Here is a 15,130-nt window from a genome sequence, read left to right on the forward strand (position 1 = left end):
GCGGTGAGCTACGGTGAGAGTTTGAGGGATGGTGGGAGTCGGGGAAGTGAATTGAGACATGGAACGAAATCCTTAGGACAAGACCAGAACCTGGATCAGGGCTCCAGCGAGATAGTAGCATTATTAGAAAGAATCCACCACTTGGTTTCCCCTCTTCCACTATTCATGTGGACTACTCCGGAGCTAGCTATCAGATATTTCTGGCGTCAACCTCGACAAGCAAATTCACTCAAACCCTGGTCGGAAAGAAGAGGCCACACGCGTCATGTTGGCGAACTTGCGATGCACCAAGCACGGAGATGGCTCCAACAAGCTTCGCACTTTGACTGGAGTTTCTCTTCCAACAAAACATGGTGCATGAAGAATAAGACAAGGGTCCCGGATAGAAGGGGAGGAGATATAACAGATACGTGGTTCATTATGGTACATGCGGTCGAGAAGGGTGGCTCAAGGGTGGCTACGTCGATGATTTTCGTACCCGTACAAGGTCACGAGGCTGGGAAGACAATGGCGATTCCCGATGGGCACACCCGTTCGTTAGGTAACTGCGAAGCTTTGCGTTCCGCGTTCCACAGAGTTCATTTATCGCTCCGTCTTGGCATGCCGTACTTTAGACCCCGGGAGCTGTTCAAGTAGACGTGTTAGTGCAGGCGAGACATCCATCGGGCCCAGATACAGGGGACCGGTGGAACACAAATTACACAAGATTCCTCGGGCTGATTTCGACCGGGCTTCCTGTGTGGTTGGCCCGCAGTGTGCATGCGCCCCTGTCTCTCGTTCTCTCTCGCTTCTCCCAAGCTCGCTCAACTCGGGATCGGTCTGACCCCTCTTGGAAAGTACGGCGACAATGATGACCAAGTCAAGACTCGAGGTGCACAGGGTCTCGCACACATTTTGCAGTTTAAGGTGCTTACGAAGTAAGAGGGGTGGGGGGCCACGGGAGATTGCTGTTGGTTTTCCCATTTTGTTTCGGTTGCAGTTCTTCGGCACCACGTGAAGCCAAGTTGCCAACTGCCCAAATCCAATAGTCGAGCATAGACTGCATCAGTGCATGCTCGAGCAAACGATGAGCTGTTCCTCTTGGCTGCTTCTTCCCCCTTTTCGACGAATACCTCGCTGCACTTCTGCAATGATTGCCTGGATCGGGAGCCGGATCCCGGAGATCCGATGACGATCGTTGCGATAGTCTGCCAGGATGCGCTTGGGCGAATCATTGCTTCTGGATTCTGGAAGGCGGTATCATGGCAGAGACCTTGACTCAGTGCCGTGTAAGCAGGCAGACTCAGGCGTCAGAGTCGATCCCACACGATGGCGTCCCAGCTGCCGAACCCTGGACTGCTCGGCGACAGGGGTTGTGCTGGTTGCCAGCCAGTGGCCCCCTTGGGTCTCACGGCTCCCGCTCCATAAGAAAATGCAAGGTCATGACTAGGAGGATGACAGGTTTTAGCTGCCGGTCCAAGGCGTTGGGCCGCGTTGGAACATGGAAAGTGTGTGATGGCTGTGAATGCGAGGAAGAAGTTTGCGCTCTGATAAGGAGATTTCTGACAGAATTGATAAATCCGCCTTGATATACAATGTTTGCTTCCCCTTTCTCATCACTGGCACAGAAGAGCCCATGCCAGAAATGTCCGTTGTTTCTTTTCCAACGCTGCCGACGTCGCCAGCGTCGCGTGACATGACGACTATAGACTGGGTTGCGATTTCGCGAGGGTTTCCGCAACGTTTCCTTGGACTATGACAGGCCCGGGGAAGAGTCCAGAGAGCCAGAGTTGTCTGCCCATCCGGGCACATTACCACTGATTCTGATAAAGCGCCGACAAAAGCCCCGCAGATATTAGCACTTAGCAGCGACACGGCTACGCGAAGTACGAGGGCTTACCAAACCAGCTCGCCATCCGTACAAGGTTTTTCTGTTTTAGCGGCAAGGGATGGAAAGGGAGAAGCGACACAAGACAGGGGCCGTTCAAACACGGCAGTGTCCGGGAGATGATGGCATGGCATGGCCACCTTGGGTTGGGGACCTTTGCACCTTTGCCCAAAAAATAAACTGTTGCCCTAGCCCGTTTTGATTCAGTTTCCCCCAGAAATGAAAAAACAAGACGAACCGCTTCTGGTTCATGGGACGACCTTGTCTATCCTATCCCGCCGCACCCTCTTTCTTGCCGGTTGCTTGTCTATCACTCTCTTCCTACACTCATTGCTACTGGTAACCTTCTTTCTTCCCCCTTGCGTTATACGGAGACCAGAGTAAAAGCCCGCCTATCGTCGAGCCTTGCTGACCTGCAACTCTCTTGGTTTGTGCATTGCGTCTTTGGCCCGGCATTTAACTTGGACCCCCCCAGTTTCCCGAATTCCCCCTCCTCCAGTCCCGAAGCGCGCACCGCTCCCTTCTACCCTTCCCCCTTGCCCACCACGGTCTCGCTCGGAGCGGACCGCATGTTGATGGACAGGTTCTACAACCAACAGCGGCTTCGCAAAAGCGGTGGTAGCAGCTTGAGCTCAGTCGGTTCTGGCTCTCCCGTGGGACGGCACCAGCCGACCCGTCCTCCAACGGCCGCCAACAGCATCTCGGCCGCCTCCACATCGACGCTGCTCACCGCTAGTTCGTCGTCCGAACGTACCCGCAACTTTTCCACAGACAGCAGGCCGCGCACGCCGCCATCAACGAGGCCGTCGATGCAGTCAGGCGAACAAGACGTACGTACTTCTTCGGTCTATGAGACATTGACCCCTCCGTGGACCGTGGCAACTGTCATGTTGTCGCCGGCGCCTACAGATCCAGGTGGTAATGCAGGCTTAACCAAAGCTCTTGAATCTCATGCCGCAAATAGGAGTATCCCGAGGATCACCCGAGCCCGACCTCCGATGAAGTGAACGAGGCCGTCTGGGCGGGAGGGTCCGATTCAGACGACGGATCGGACAGCGACCCGACGCCGGGTCAGAGTCTCCGGGCGGTAACAAAGTGAGCCTCTCATTCTCATCCGACGATAATGTCTTTCATTGTTTTTTTCTTCATTGTGTTTCATGTTTATTCTCATTCTCACTTTCCCTCGCCATCTCATCGGCCACGCTTTCTTTTCCTGCGACATTCTGACCTTCCGAACCATCCGTGCAGTAGCAGTTCCAGCAAATCAAAGATCAAGACGGGCAAGTCGTCCATCTTCCAGTCTATCTTCAATAAGTTTGCCAAAACCGGAAAGCGCTTCGGCTTCGTGCCAAACACCAAGGTACGCTTTACTCAACTATCATCCTTTGATGCAGGTTGCCCCGATGCTAACCCGTCTTACCAATCCGCCAGGAAGAACAAGACAGAAATGGTCAGCAAGCATCCTTCACCGTGGCCCACCGGTCCTTGAGTTCACGGCCACCTAGCTCTTCACCTACACATGCATCTTGCGCTTCCTGCAGGATCTGGAGCGTCTAGACCAAGACCTGCCTTGTCGCTAACCAGGAATCCGCAGTCCTCCAACACCAGATCATTGCCGAACTCTTCGACCACAGACTCCACTTGGGCCCAGTCGTCAAGGCCAGGGCCGCCCTCGACGTAGGCACGGGGCCAGGGCTATGGGCATTAGTGCGTTACCTTCTCATCATCAGTCACTTCGCAACGCCCCCTACCCTCACCTTTTCCCGCATAAATGATGTAACTAGTCTGGTATCACGGAATGACTCGCTAACTAGCCTCATGTAGGAATATGGCAAGTCGCTCCTGTTAATGCCTACGGGGTATTATAACACCGGGAAGTTCACGCTAACGCCAGTTGACCGCCGCAACAGCCAAGAAGAACCCAAACTGTGCCGTGATGGGCGTCGATATTGAGAAAGTGCGCCCTCCATATAACGTGTCCAACTGTCAGTTCAAGATCATGGATATAACTACCGACTGGAACATCGGCAGACAGTTCGACTTCATCCATGTCCGTATGCTAGGCGATATCGTGGAAAAGGAAAAGTTCGTTGACTCCATCTATCGCCACCTCAACCCTGGGGGCTGGGTCGAGTTCAGCGAATGGATCGCGATCCTCGTATCCCCAGATCACTCACTAGAGGGGACAGCATTTCACAAGTGGAACATGCTTCTCCAACAGGGTCTTCAGAATATGGGCCGCTCCATGCACTACGTCTCACAATATCAGCCCATCTTGGAGAAGTCAGGGTTTGAGAGGATGAAGTTGACGAAGCACGCTGCTCCTACGAACGCGTGCTACCCGGGTAAGAAGTGTCAGCGGTTCGGTACCATGATGTCCAGCAATTGGAATGCCATCATCGAGCCGCTAAGTGTCCCTGTTTTTACTATTGGTCTAGGCTGGTCCGAGGCCCAGGTTCTTGCATTGGTTAAGAAGGTCCGCAAGGAGATTGATGATACGAACTACCATTCGTTCATGACGCTGTAAGTTATCTCTGGAGTCAGGCAAGGTCGGAGGAGGTCCTGAATCATAACTGACAATCACAATCTGATATCAGGCTTACGATATACTGTCGGAAGCCACGTAGCGGTGCATCATCGTCCGCATCGTTGGCGAGCTCATCTCGCTCGGCAGCTCAAATGTCGGTGTCCAATGTCAGTTCACATGGGTAGTGGGAAACGGCGTCTAAAAATGGGTGATGTTTTTACAAGGGGTTTGGGATTATCATACCACCATTGAGCGTTTGCAAGGCAAGCGAGCAATTTTATCATCAAAGGAATCTTCCGGTTCCATTATCAATATAGTTGAGGTTTCCAGCCATTCCATATTCTTGATTTCCAGCAGGAACAGTCCCATAATTTGCATGTAGGTACGTGTTTCCGAACATGTAGGTTGTCGAATTGAGGCAAATACCGCATCTTGTTGATGAACGCAAGCGATTTACTCCCCACCGACGGGCAATTTTCTGCTTTGCGCGGGACTTGTTTTCTCTTCGCTTAAGCGATAAGACGCTGCGTTTTTCATCGGCACAGCCACCCCGCAGTGCCCGCATGCCAGGATCAATAGACTGCCACAGGATTTCCAGGGCTTGATATGCAGGATTGCGGCGCAGTCAGGCGACTCGACGCGCGCAGGCACCGCAGGAAGAAGGATTATGAGGGGGGGGGGGGGTTCTAAAAGGGTCCTATGAGCCTATCTTCTCGAGGCACCAGCACTCCCGCAGATCAGTGGTGCCAGTTGAGGCCATACAGACCATTCAAGCCCCCTCAGTTGATTCCAGGCCGGCATTCCTACATGTCACATGCATATTCGCCTGCGTGGGGAAGTATGAGCTGATATGATATGGTCTAACCGGCTCTTACGGGGGTCATCTGAGGGATTTAAACCCTTACTCTGCAGACCGGGGCCAATAGATAGGTAATCCGATATGAACATTAACGAGCACGAAGATGATAGTTCTCCTTGCCAACTACTCTAGCGCCAACAAGGCAGTCATGACATACGTAGAAGACTTTGAGCGTTTGCCAGAAGCAGAAGGGAAGCCGGCAATTAACCCACCACCTTGCATATGACAGAACCACTTGGTTCTGGGTACGGATACCGAAGGATGCATTAGTTGTTGCTGCAGAATTCAGGACGGAACAGACTCCGTCCCGCAAGTTCTCATTGGCCAATTCCGACACAAAGTACTCTTGTTAACGCAGAGTTGAACAATAGAGCAACCCATGCTTCATAGTGAGGGAAGCTCGGAATAGGATTCAAGCGCAAGTAAACTGAATAGCCACGGTAAGCGCTCGGTGGCATACTATCGGTGAGTTGTTACCGACACGGTGATAATTGCCCAATTGCCGGAAGGATCTAGGGCTTTTCCCGCCCCTTTGGACTTTGTTTCCACCAGACTTTACTCGCGAGTCACGACAACCCAACGAAGCGCAATTGAGCGAATCGTCTTCATTCCCACTCCCGTGCTGCCAATCTCTCCTCTCTAAATCAATTCCACGATTAATTAGTGCCATCGTCAACTATGGCCGATCTCGGCGCAGACCGCACTGCGGCCTATGGCGCAGTCTACTCGCCCTCATTCCTCACAATCTTCTACGACAAGTACGTCCTAGGCTTCAATATGTCAAAAGTCTGGGGCTGCAGCACGGAAAAACTCCTTCTCCCCTTTTTCAGCGAAAACTTCACCCGCAACCACCTCGACATTGGCGTCGCTACGGGTTGGTTCCCGGCAGCCGCCCTGGCGCGGCCGTTCCGCGCCACCAGCAAGCAGCGTATTACGCTGCTGGATCTCACCGCGCCGCCTTTGAACGCGGCAAAGACCCGCGTGCTCTCAGTTACGACGAACACCGAGGTTCAGTGCGTTGAGGCTGATGTCACGGAGCCGCCGCCGAAGCAGCTTCTCGGCGAGCGGTTTGACTCCATTTCCATGTTTAATCTGTTCCATTGCATGCCTGGCGGCAAGGCCAAGCTTCGTGCATTTGGCTTGTACAAGGAGTTGTTGAGCCCGGAAGGTGTGTTAACCGGCTGCACGGTGCTGGGCCCAAATGAGTCGACTGGGTGGTTTACTAAGTTCTATCTCCGGTGGTACAACAAATGGTGGGGTGTTTTCAACAACTGGGACGACAAGAAGGAGGACATTCAAGAAGCGTTGGATCAAGAGTTCGAGGAGGTTGAGACGTGGATTGTTGGACAGGTGATGCTGTTCAGGGCAAAGAAACCCAGGAAGGCGCTTCTTGATGTTTAAGATTTGGAACGGATATGATACCTATAGCTGCATGAGTTATGAGTTAATGAGACGGGTGCATGACTGGACGTAAACAATCAGCCTCAGCAAGAATAGAAAGAGTCCGAATTCTCTAGCCTACTTTACTCAAGTAGTATGTCCCTCAAACACAAACTCCGTGTCGCTGCTTTGATGAGAGAAAAGGCGAACTGCCTCAGCTCCCGTATCATTACAACTGCGTGATGTTTGTAATGAAATCGAGCTCTATCCATGATGCTGGTCAGAAACATGGTATACAGATGCATTCAGTCAACCCTACTCCATCAACTAATTGATTCCCGATTCCTCCCGCCACGATATAACTGCCGGCCTCAGTATAGCGTTTAAAGTCACTGGACTCAACGGTCATCATTTTCAGTACTTTTCACCAACAGCAAGTGTTCGGCGCAACATTATCAAGTTCAACATTCGGCGTATCGCCATCCGACTTAGCTGATCCTTCAATTCCAGTATTCGAGAGCCCGCTCTCTCCATACCAACGTCGGCAAATGGTTCTCGTAGCTTGAATTTTCAGTCATTTTGTTCACATTCATGAACCATCTGGGCCAGTGCTCTCCGACCTTCAAGTTCGCGCTGAAGAAGCTATGATAGAGTGAGTCTTGAGATCGATTTTGGTTTCGCGTTGTATTCAGCCACCAAATGTTCGACTTCATAGTTGCTAATTGTTACCAGCCTTCTTCAGGCACGCAGGTCGTTCATGCATGAGGTCTTTCGAGCTCAGAGCAGGAGTTACGCCTGCCAATGGGTCATCCAGAAGATATCCTTCTATACTTGCGCATTGCAGCTGTCCCAGTCGGTCGACACTTGAACTGCTTGGAAAAGGCACCCTGTTCTTCTACTCAGTGCCAAGTTTCCCTTGGAGTGCTAGGCAAATTAGCTTCTGTTCGTCCAGTCCGGCATCTGTCTAATTGGAGCCGAGGAGCGCTTCTAACAGCTTAACCTGATCGATAATGAAGACCGTCGAGAGGAAAACTCCCGACTGGAAATCTCCACCACTCTGTTAGGGGGTGTTAATTCCCCAACACACTTACGATATACCCACTGGGCCACTGCCGCACACCAGTTTGACCGGATGTTTGTGATTGACTGAGCGGTGGCTACTGTGGCCTTCTCGTAACTTCCTGTTTACTTCATGTTTCATGATTATCATGCTGCTTGGGCACTAGGCCATGCTTTTGCTTTGTGTCAATTTCAGATGAAGTAACTGCAAAGTTAGCCCAATCTCAGCAAAGTGATTCAAGAAATCCTCGCCTTCTTGGTCGGGACCGTGAGATTGTATCCATCGCAGAGTATCTCTTGCCTATCACGATCTGTTGAAGCCAGATTAGAGCTGCCGCCATGATAGCTTCATCGTTGGCTTTGGCCTGATACTATCGTCAACTGGCAATGAGCTGCAGAGGAACATAACTATCGACGTCTGAGCGCGCACTACGACATCTTCTACGGAGAAGGGTACGTCAATACTCGGGGGAGCTTGTAGCAGCACTCTAGTGTTACACTCATCTTACTCGAGCAAGAAGCATAATGTGACTAACAACACACTGTCAAGGAGGGTTTCCTGCATTAAAGTTGAAAATTTGCGTTTGGCCAGGTCAATTTTATTATCATTTTCAGATTCTCGCTACAATCGACAGTTTCAGGCTACAATTTTGAACCATTTTCTAGGCCTTGATACCCTTTCTTGATGAACACAGGAAACGTCATAGACTATTTTTCACACGGTGTTCTCCTCCTTCCGGGCTTGGACATCGAGTTTCCTCTGCTTTCGCCATTCCTCGGCATATCTCACGCCGAATCCGTGCTCGAAAACTACCCTGATCTCCTCCAACGTCATGTTCGCTGCTTCAGGGAAGCAGAAGATCACAAACACCCAGCCCAAGAAAGATAGCCCAGCGTATAAACCAAACGTGCCTGATGGGGTCATGCCTCGCATCATTGACAAGAACGTCGAAGAGACGATGATGTTCGGACCCCAGTTGAAGATGTTGATCATCATGGTCCCCATAGCTCGGACTTCCATAGGGAGAAACTCGTTCGCCTGCCACGGGACACAGCCCAAACCCGCAGCGTAGAAGGCCACGAACATGATCATTGCAACCAGGACCAGGGTTGCGGGCCAACCAACTTCCTTGGTGGTCAGCTCTAGAGTGTTGTTGTCCAAGGGGATCCAGTGGAACGCAATGGCGGCAACGGCAAGGCAGACGGGCATACCCCACATCGTCCAGAGCAGGATTCTTCGCCGGCCGATTCTGTCAATAAGGAAGATGGACAATACTGTGAAGATGAAGTTGGTACCTGCTACAACGGTACCAACAGCAACGGGGTTCGAGAAGCCGACGATCTGGAATAAACCTTGAGACTCTGATTAGCATGGCACACGCAGCACAGTGTATAAGGATTCGTGGCACCGTACTGGAACTGTAATACATAAGTGTATTAAACCCGCAGAGCTGCTGGGCAGCCATAAGGCCACAAGCTGAGGTAACTGCTCGCAGGTTGGCTGGGACCTTGAATAGGCTGGTGACAGACTTTCGGAGGGAAATTTCTTCGTTGAGGACCTTGGCTTGGTTGATGCCGCGCTCAATGGAGATCACTTTGTCCGCGATTTCATCTTCACTGCCGTTGGGGTAGATTTGTCGCAGAACCCGGATACAGTCGTTTCGGTTGCCGTGGAACATGAGTTGACGAGGTGACTCTGGACACCAGAAAAGGAGAATACCGAGTATGATTGAAGGAACCCCGCCGATTCCAACCATGTATCTCCAGCCGTGTGCGGTCGTATTGAAGGCTGCGGCGAAAGCGTACGCAAGCACAGATCCGGCACCAAGGAAGATCATGTCGATTGAGATCATTCGGCCTCTGAATCTGGCAGGGGAAATCTCTGCGATGTATAATGGCACGATCTAAGAAAACAACCTATGTTAGCACACGGACCCCGGTCAAGTCTGTTGCGGAAAAGCATAGAGATATAGAGGCTCACCATGGATGCAGAGCCGACACCAAAGCCGATCACAAGTCGACCAACGGTCATTTGCGCAATCGTGAAAGAGGTAGCCTGGAGCAGGGCACCGATCGTAAAGAGGATAGAGGCGAACCAGATAGCAGGCTTTCTTCCGTACTTGTCAGCAGTAATACCGGCAATGACGGCGCCAATCAAGGCTCCGGCTGCGGTGACTGCCGTGATCAACTCCTTTTCTGAATGAGTCAGGTCTTTGTTGTCGAGGTCTTGACCGATAACAACAAGAACTCCGGAGATGACGCCAGTATCGTAGCCAAAGAGCATGCCTCCGATCGCGGTTGCCGCAACACAGAGCCAGACAAAGGTACCTGGCTTGGTTTCCTCGATCCGCTCTAGGTCACGGTTCTCTATGGCCTTGACTGCGTCGCTGACTGCATTGTTCTGCTCGACGTGCTGGACGCCCTGCTTGGAGGAATCATCGGGCAATCCCATGGCGAAAGTTGGCCGTAGGTTAGAGGATTTCTGATCAGAAGAAAGGAGTTACAACTAAAGACCTTATCAGGACATGAAGATCTCAACTGGAGAGGGGTTCTCTGAGATATTGCCCATGTCTACGAACTCGACACCGGTGGAATGGGCAAGCTTTATAGACTTTGCAACTTCACCACACGCTTGGGGATCGGTATCAGATGAAGGCTCACACTCAAGTTCTAGAGTGACAAAAGCAAGGACAAGACACGTCGTACTAGCGTACGGGATGATTCCCGGCAGGTTTAAACCGTCCCATGGGGAGAGCTGTTGCGGGGTTGGCCCTTATCTGACCAGGCGAACACTGTCCAAGCCCTCATCTCGATGTCTAACATCCAAGGAAATTCCAGCCGTCTGACATTGCTCATTGTTTCTATAGGTCAGTAACACTTTCTTGACTCTAGTCTGTCGTATCTGTTGGGTCTCCAGCGGGTCTGAAGCACGGGGAAGTTTGGGGGAAATCTGGATTCGCGGGGTAGCAGACTAGGATTCGTCTGGGGAAATGGAGCCATTGCGAGCGCCCCCACCAATTGTGCGACAGTCCATCGCCCAGCTCGTCGAGTCAGGCCTGTCTAGCGCCGCGCGCTTTTTACTCTCTCTGGACAATGAGGCAGTCGTTTCCGTGACGAACCCGAGCCGCGGGCTGGAATTATTGCCGTTAACAGGGGAGTCAACTCTTGCGCCGCCCTGATTGCTTCGGTTTTGCGGCCGCTGACCATTCTTTTGGATGAGTAAACAGTCTGGATACGCTGCAACATTCCATAGTATGATAATCTTGACGGAAAAGGCCTCCATGAAAGCCCGAAGGTTGACGTAATGTCGGAAGTATCCCCTTGAAGATGGACATTTCCGCCGTTTCGCCCCTTCTGAGGTCTATACTGGAATATCTGTACTGTCCTCATCTAGGCGAATAGAGGACCACCCCTCCGAGAGGCCAAAATCTCCGGCGAACACCAGTAAGATCGGCATGTAAGGGTGCTTCCTCTATAACGTCACGCCATAGATACTGATTTATTTAAGATTTTTGTAGGGGTGATCTGGGACCACATCCTTCCCAAGCAGCCTCGTATTTATGAACACCATTGCGGAGGGATATGGTAACACACTCACGTTCTCCAACCGACAAGTTGTAGTAGTGTGTGGACGCGATGGAGAGGTAGGGTAGATTGGGTAAATGTACTACTTGATTACGACGAAACCAATAGTAGGAGATGCATCATGATGAACCTTCCGTTCAGCACGCGACATTCGAGCTTCTGAACTAGCCACAATGTTTCAGCACACTGTTCACTGTGGAAGATGAGAGGAAGGTTTTATAATCATTGTGTGGGTCGGAAACCACTTTCCGGCAGCCTGCCATTCGTGAAAGCAATCCTCTCAGCGCATGCACTGTCAAGGGGCTAGACCGTTGGTCTCAAACCTGACGCGCTACAAGCATCCAACCCGACCGATTTGCACAAGTCAGGGCATACTTCACTTGACGTGGAAGAATCAAGCTGATATCTTAGCTGGCGTGTAATTGTGAGGATGCGGAATGGACAAGCATACCAAAAGTCTAAAGGACAGACTACACCATGGTATACTTATACATGCATCTATCTTCTACTAAGGGTCATACTTTGGACATTCCCAGAACGTATTTGTATGCTTGCAGTTGGTTCAGTCGATCACGCGAAAAATGACCAAGGACTTGTGCGGGATTCCTTTCTCAAACAGGGAGGGAGGGTACACGAGCTGAGCTCATACTCCTGTAAATTGAGTTGTCAATTTGAAACTGAACATGCGAATGCAAGCAAAGAAAATGCTTTCTCACATTCCTCGAGCTTGAAATTGTAATATTGCAATTTCTAGCCGTGGTCTGACATTGGCCACCTTTAGCAAACCTCTGTTTTTCTATTCCTTCGGAGCGGAGTGTATTCCCGGGTCTGACACGGGCAGGATCTTCGCCGAGGTGGATGTTCGGCTCCACACGGCCTCGGACCCGAAAGACCGGCTTCTTCTACCGGTCTTATAGCAAATAGGCCGAGATGTCCCCATTCCTCTATTATTCCTCTATTGAGAGATTGAGAGATCGAGGGAATGGCATTGAATGGTACTATATTACCGGGTAATTTGAACCAGAGCAAGACTTCCTCAGAACCTAATACGCCACTGTGCCACTAGCCCCAACTAGAAGCGGAGGTTATCAGCGATGCTCCGTGGTACTTACAGAGTAAAAGCATCGTGGAGGGTACCTGATGTTCGGATTCAAGGCTTTGTAGAGACCAAGGTCTGATATAATGTAGTTGTCTCAGTGTTACTGCACGTTGTGTGGCCCATGTCCGGCTGTTTTGAGGCCCCCCACAGTTCGGGAGGCTAGACGGGAAATGTCGACCAAGCGGCCTCTCTCACCCTTTTGCCGCCGGGTAAATCGCTATTGCCATATTAATCAACCCAGAAATCCTAAGAAGCTCAAAGATGTTAGCATTTAGACACGGTCTAGATACTCCGACTTCATTTTTCAACCCCTTTGAGAGGTGCTGATACAACACCGCAACATGTCATACCTAGGCTTTATTCAGGTGCACTTCACTAAGGTACTTTGCGGACTTGATCATGCTAGAATCTTCATCGACATTTTCCATACAATAGCAGAGAGCTACAAAGAAATGGGAGAAACGCCTGCATCGTGTTGATGGAAAACCACAAACCAGCACGAAATTCTTGGAACAAACTTGGACTGATGAAAGGTATTCAACCAGGTTGATTAACTTGCACTGGGACCGACGCCAAGGACCTGGTTCCGGGTGAAGTCTAAGAAACTTGAGATGGAACGAAGTGACATTGCACCCGTCTGGAACCCAAGGACGGGGACCGATCGGTTTTTCGGGGTACATGAGTTTAACTCATTGGCGCGGCGGCACCAGTATCAATTTTTGGAAGAAAGTGTGTGTTACATTCGGCGTTCTTAAGTCACTTTTGTAGACCGATACCGAGACTAGCATATCATGCTACAGATATAAAACCACAGACTTCGCCTTCGTCTGAAACATGACCAGCCTGAATGACAGACAAAATTAGCAATCAAGTCATCATGGTCACTTTCAACTCGCTTTTCCTGGCGTTCGCCTCCGTGGCTAGTGTTCTCTCTGCTCCTGGAGAGTTGATGAAGCGCCAGTCAACTCCTTCGTCTACTGGAACAAACAACGGCTACTATTACTCCTGGTGGACTGACGGTGGATCTCAAGTTACTTATACCAATGGCGCAGGTGGCCAATACAGTGTCGTCTGGCAAACTGGTGGTAACTTTGTCGGAGGGAAAGGCTGGAATCCCGGTGGGCCGAGGTACAATCATCCCATACTTACCCGGGTCAAATCTTGAGCACGCTACTGACAACACCCTACTTTTCAGAACTATCACGTATTCCGGCAGCTATAACCCGAACGGCAACAGCTACCTCGCGATCTATGGCTGGACTAGAAACCCCCTGATAGAGGTTTGCCTGACATTTTCTGACCCAACCCAACATCTGCTAAGCTTCCTACGCAGTACTACATCGTCGAGTCCTTCGGTACCTACAACCCTTCCAGCGGCGCTACCAAGAAGGGAACCGTCACCAGTGATGGTGGAACCTACGACATCTACGTTAGCACGCGAACCAATGCCCCCTCCATCGACGGCACAAAGACCTTTCAGCAGTATTGGTCCGTCCGCCAGACGAAACGCGTGGGCGGAACAGTCACGACCGGCAATCACTTCAATGCCTGGGCTCAGGTGGGCCTGAACCTCGGCACTCACGACTACATGATCGTTGCCACGGAAGGATACTTCAGCAGCGGCTCTTCTACAATCACTGTCGGTGCATCAGATGCTGGTGGCGGCGGCACAAGCCCGCCTGTGACTAGCCCTCCGCCCAGCAGCGGTGGTGATGGAACTGTGAGGCCCCATCTCTTTACCCCTAGTCGTCTTTTACTGATGCATTATCCCCTTGCTAGTGTGCTGCAAAGTGGGCTCAATGCGGAGGATCTGGCTTTACTGGACCGACTTGCTGTCAATCTGGGTCCACGTGCCAGGCGTCGAACCAGTGGTACTCCCAGTGCCTGTAAAGTCTAGGACTTAGGAACGAGGATGCCCTGAAAGGCATGCCATCTTACTTAGAGCACAGGCTAAGACCATGGAGAAGTCCTCAATGAACCGTGTTCTGGTGTCTCAAGAAAATAATGCGTTTGATTGAATATGTCAAAGTGCGGACCTAAGTCGTGACCTTTCTCTATTTGGCATCAAATTTGGAAGGGGGGGGAAATACATGTAGTCATTAGCTTGTATTGATATTTACCTATACGTCTGTCCTGCATGGGTGTTTGCGCAACAGATGTGGTTCCAATTCATCTCATGATGTCACCAATGACACATACCTTGGATACCTGTAGCGTCGTACAATTCAACCTCTTGACATGTCATATAAGGTACTGGTATTACAATAGGTATGTAGAGAACACAGCCGTTGTAAGGACTTCGATTAAAAGCAGCGCAGTAGAGTTAATACACCATCATTTACGGCCAGCCAAATAAAAAGGAAATATAAGAGAAGAGAACAAGAAAATTGCGGCATCGCAAGATGCAGGAATAGGCCGGCCTGCGGGACGGGACTGGGGCAGGGGCAGACAAACACCGAAAGATCTCGTATAACAACAGCCCGAGGTATCTATCTGCGGACTGACTTTGAACCTTACAGACAATTGATGAGGCAACAAGTCGTCTGGATTTGTAAGCTACGAGATGTCGTCTCCTGGCACTACCTCCGTCATTGTCTACCTTATGACAGGCCACACCGGAAAGAAGCAGTATTGCCACTTGCCAGAAAGCACCAAACCTTACAATCCTCAGACCTTACTCTCAGATGGGCCTATTATCCTCATTCTTGCCTGTATCGTCGCATTACATGCTGGCCGTGAGGTCTTGTGTTGCCA

The 15,130-nt window shown here is 50.9% G+C and overlaps 5 protein-coding genes across 5 annotated transcripts; 4 read left to right on the forward strand and 1 right to left on the reverse strand.

Annotated features, from left to right (window-relative positions):
• Positions 1 to 165: 165 nt before the first annotated feature.
• On the forward strand, positions 166 to 636 carry CLUP02_06801 (uncharacterized protein; the record flags this gene model as incomplete). Its single annotated transcript, XM_049285798.1, has 1 exon — positions 166 to 636. One exon carries the CDS (start codon positions 166 to 168, stop codon positions 634 to 636), a length of 471 nt encoding a protein of 156 aa, XP_049142941.1.
• A 1,800-nt stretch (positions 637 to 2,436) lies between these two features.
• Positions 2,437 to 4,579, forward strand: CLUP02_06802 (TAM domain methyltransferase; the record flags this gene model as incomplete). The annotated part of the gene is made up of 7 exons (XM_049285799.1): positions 2,437 to 2,697; positions 2,832 to 2,962; positions 3,122 to 3,227; positions 3,299 to 3,317; positions 3,462 to 3,574; positions 3,762 to 4,390; positions 4,465 to 4,579. 7 exons carry the CDS (start codon positions 2,437 to 2,439, stop codon positions 4,577 to 4,579), a joined length of 1,374 nt encoding a protein of 457 aa, XP_049142942.1.
• A 1,352-nt stretch (positions 4,580 to 5,931) lies between these two features.
• Positions 5,932 to 6,654, forward strand: CLUP02_06803 (methyltransferase; the record flags this gene model as incomplete). Its single annotated transcript, XM_049285800.1, has 1 exon — positions 5,932 to 6,654. The coding sequence occupies one exon, from the start codon at positions 5,932 to 5,934 to the stop codon at positions 6,652 to 6,654; it is 723 nt and encodes a 240-aa protein (XP_049142943.1).
• A 1,753-nt stretch (positions 6,655 to 8,407) lies between these two features.
• Positions 8,408 to 10,144, reverse strand: CLUP02_06804 (myo-inositol transporter; the record flags this gene model as incomplete). Its single annotated transcript, XM_049285801.1, has 3 exons — positions 8,408 to 9,045; positions 9,107 to 9,596; positions 9,674 to 10,144. 3 exons carry the CDS (start codon positions 10,142 to 10,144, stop codon positions 8,408 to 8,410), a joined length of 1,599 nt encoding a protein of 532 aa, XP_049142944.1.
• Positions 10,145 to 13,223: 3,079 nt separating this feature from the next.
• Positions 13,224 to 14,273, forward strand: CLUP02_06805 (glycosyl hydrolase family 11; the record flags this gene model as incomplete). Its single annotated transcript, XM_049285802.1, has 3 exons — positions 13,224 to 13,504; positions 13,572 to 13,656; positions 13,710 to 14,273. The coding sequence occupies 3 exons, from the start codon at positions 13,224 to 13,226 to the stop codon at positions 14,271 to 14,273; spliced, it is 930 nt and encodes a 309-aa protein (XP_049142945.1).
• Between the last annotated feature and the right edge of the window lie 857 nt (positions 14,274 to 15,130).

The sequence above is a fragment of the Colletotrichum lupini genome, chromosome 3 (assembly GCF_023278565.1).
Source record: "Colletotrichum lupini chromosome 3, complete sequence".
Taxonomy (NCBI): domain Eukaryota; kingdom Fungi; phylum Ascomycota; class Sordariomycetes; order Glomerellales; family Glomerellaceae; genus Colletotrichum; species Colletotrichum lupini.